Source organism: Acyrthosiphon pisum, unplaced genomic scaffold, assembly GCF_005508785.2.
Source record: "Acyrthosiphon pisum isolate AL4f unplaced genomic scaffold, pea_aphid_22Mar2018_4r6ur Scaffold_4508;HRSCAF=5054, whole genome shotgun sequence".
NCBI classification, from domain to species: domain Eukaryota; kingdom Metazoa; phylum Arthropoda; class Insecta; order Hemiptera; family Aphididae; genus Acyrthosiphon; species Acyrthosiphon pisum.
The window spans coordinates 1-1,029 of record NW_021774054.1 but is presented as its reverse complement, the minus strand read 5'-3'; the positions used below and the strand labels follow the sequence as shown (position 1 = coordinate 1,029).

Sequence of the window (1,029 nt, the reverse complement as noted above, 5' to 3'; positions counted from 1 at the left end):
ATGTTAGTTATTTAGCTATTTATCCCATTATAACTTATTAGCTTATAAATGTTATGCGCCCGGTTTGCCTGATCTTTACTATAACTATTTTTGTCATTTCAGCAACTAGGTGGTATATTGTGGATTTACAACAAGTGGAGGACGTCAGAATATGTTCCTCTTGACGTATTTATGGCTAATAACCAAATAAATAAATATTTCAAAAATGATGTAAGTTTTTAAACTTTTTGTTAGTATTTTTTATTTAATTGTATTTAATGTTTAATTTTAGCGAATTGGAGTATTCCTTTTATCTATTGCCATGTATGATAAAATGAAGATGACTGATAGTAAACCTCTGTACGATGTATTGCACAGTTGGATAAGTGTGAGTAAAATAATTAACCAGCCTATTTAAATTATCGCATGTTTATAACAAACATTAATGTTGTTAATTCATCTTCTTTTCTTTTTTTTTAGACTAATATCAGTGCTGAAATAATTAAATGCCCTCAGTTTGTGCGAGCATTAACTATAGCCATTGTCATTGTATGCTCTAGTAAGTCACTTCTTATGCATGTATAGTAAAATAGTTACTCAATTATTAAATATTAATTTTTAACCTATAGAACCGAATCATTCATATGAAGATTTCTTTGATCATGTTCATGTGAAATTGTTGACCTGTTATATTCGGTCTGAACCGCTTCCGGAACCTGAAATCCAGGCAAGGGAAGTACAATGTCTATATGGCATTCAAATTATGTCTGCTGCGCTTGAACATCCTGGAGGTTAGTTACCAACTATTTAATTTTTAGATTTATTATTAATATCATTTTTTTTCCCCCAAAAGGAATGGTATTAAGACTGTTCCATAAGCTCTATCAGGATAGTGTTATAAGTAAAGAATCGTTTGAATTATGGAAAAAAGAAGATGAATTCAAAGCTGGATTCGATGAAGACCTAGAAACAAAAACTATGGCTGTTGTAGTTTTAAATTCATTCTTCCTTTCACTTGCAGCAAATGATTCTGATGAGGAAGAAACAGCT

The 1,029-nt window shown here is 30.5% G+C and overlaps 1 protein-coding gene across 1 annotated transcript; it reads left to right on the top strand.

The window, feature by feature from the left end:
• Window positions 1-101: 101 nt before the first annotated feature.
• LOC103311532 lies at window positions 102-1,026 on the top strand (the record flags this gene model as incomplete). Its single annotated transcript, XM_008191172.3, has 5 exons — window positions 102-210; window positions 272-367; window positions 460-538; window positions 609-770; window positions 833-1,026. Coding segments are annotated over exons 1-5 (570 nt in total), but the record flags the coding sequence as incomplete, so codon positions are not given.
• Between the last annotated feature and the right edge of the window lie 3 nt (window positions 1,027-1,029).